The sequence below is a fragment of the Drosophila erecta genome, unplaced genomic scaffold, assembly GCF_003286155.1.
Source record: "Drosophila erecta strain 14021-0224.00,06,07 unplaced genomic scaffold, DereRS2 tig00000126-arrow-pilon, whole genome shotgun sequence".
NCBI classification, from domain to species: Eukaryota; Metazoa; Arthropoda; class Insecta; order Diptera; family Drosophilidae; genus Drosophila; species Drosophila erecta.
In genome coordinates, this window is record NW_020825209.1 from 10,433,228 (window position 1) to 10,434,328 (window position 1,101).

General features: G+C 41.8%; 1 protein-coding gene across 1 annotated transcript; it reads left to right on the forward strand.

Moving 5' to 3' along the window:
* The first annotated feature begins 419 nt into the window (after positions 1 to 419).
* On the forward strand, positions 420 to 865 carry LOC6550787 (MICOS complex subunit Mic10). The gene is made up of 2 exons (XM_026982212.1): positions 420 to 452; positions 516 to 865. The coding sequence occupies exon 2, from the start codon at positions 538 to 540 to the stop codon at positions 760 to 762; it is 225 nt and encodes a 74-aa protein (XP_026838013.1). The 5' UTR covers positions 420 to 452; positions 516 to 537; the 3' UTR covers positions 763 to 865.
* Positions 866 to 1,101: the final 236 nt, after the last annotated feature.

Genomic DNA, 1,101 nt, shown 5'->3' on the forward strand with positions numbered 1-1,101 from the left:
CTAGTATAAAACGTTTCCGACTATTTACAGTATATATCATAACATATAAAGTATGTATTCTTGATCAGGATCAATAGCCGAGTGGATCTGGCCATGTCCGTCTGTCCGTCCGTCTGTCCGTATGAACGGACAGGCTGAAGTTCTAAACTCCATAGCTCCACTTTTCTTAATCGGATTTTGAAGTGGCATACCTCTAAATGTTTCTGGCGCAATTCTTTAAAAATCTGCATTCAAATTTAGAAATTTATTTTTAATTTTTGTGTCAACAAAATTAATACTGAAGTTGGCTTGAACCAGGTGAAGTGGCTGCGGGTCCTTAATTTTTATTTTGGCCAACTGAGCTGTTAAAGTGGCAACAGGAATATGAGTTAATATGGAATGATCGCAGTGTGCTCTGATATTTCCATACTGGTCAACAGCTTGTCTGGCTTGCCTTAGCCCTTTTCGATTTGGTTATTGTCTAAACATCTGTCAGCAAAAAACTGAAAAATTAACAACAAATTATCTATTGGCAGCTGGCACTGAACATTGGTGAATATGTCGACTGCCCCAGAAGATCGGCTGCGTGAGAACCTCAATCGATGTCTGTCGGACTCCCTGGTGAAGGGAGTTGGTGGTCTGGTGATCGGATCCGTGGTCACCCTGCTCTTCTTCCGGAGGCGCATATGGCCCGTCTGGCTGGGCACTGGATTTGGCGTGGGCGTGGCATATCGTGGCTGTGAGAAGGAGCTCAACGATGTGAAGTTTGGCCAACGGAAGTGAACTTACGCATTCGGACATTGAATTTTACTGCTGCTTACACGTGTTCGGTTTAATGGCTTGCGTTTCTGTGGATTGTGCCACCATTTGAGTAAATAAACTCGAAGAAAACAAAACAAAACAAAACAAAAAAAAACAAATAAATGTCCAATTGCCATTAATTCGCTGTAATTTTTATAAAGGAGAAAGCGATGAAGTGCTCGCACCATTAGCTCTAAAATAAGTGCCATTAGCCTTATCACGATCAGTGTGCGATCTGGTACAAGTGATATATGCCAATCGGCGATAGCGTACGACACCTATTTTTTTTCTTTTGGTCATCCTGAGATGCTCTTTCATGTT

What these genes read in the sequence shown, in the direction of transcription:
- LOC6550787 (XM_026982212.1), top strand. Translation starts at nt 538, where the DNA reads ATGTCGACTGCCCCAGAAGATCGGCTGCGTGAGAACCTCAATCGATGT.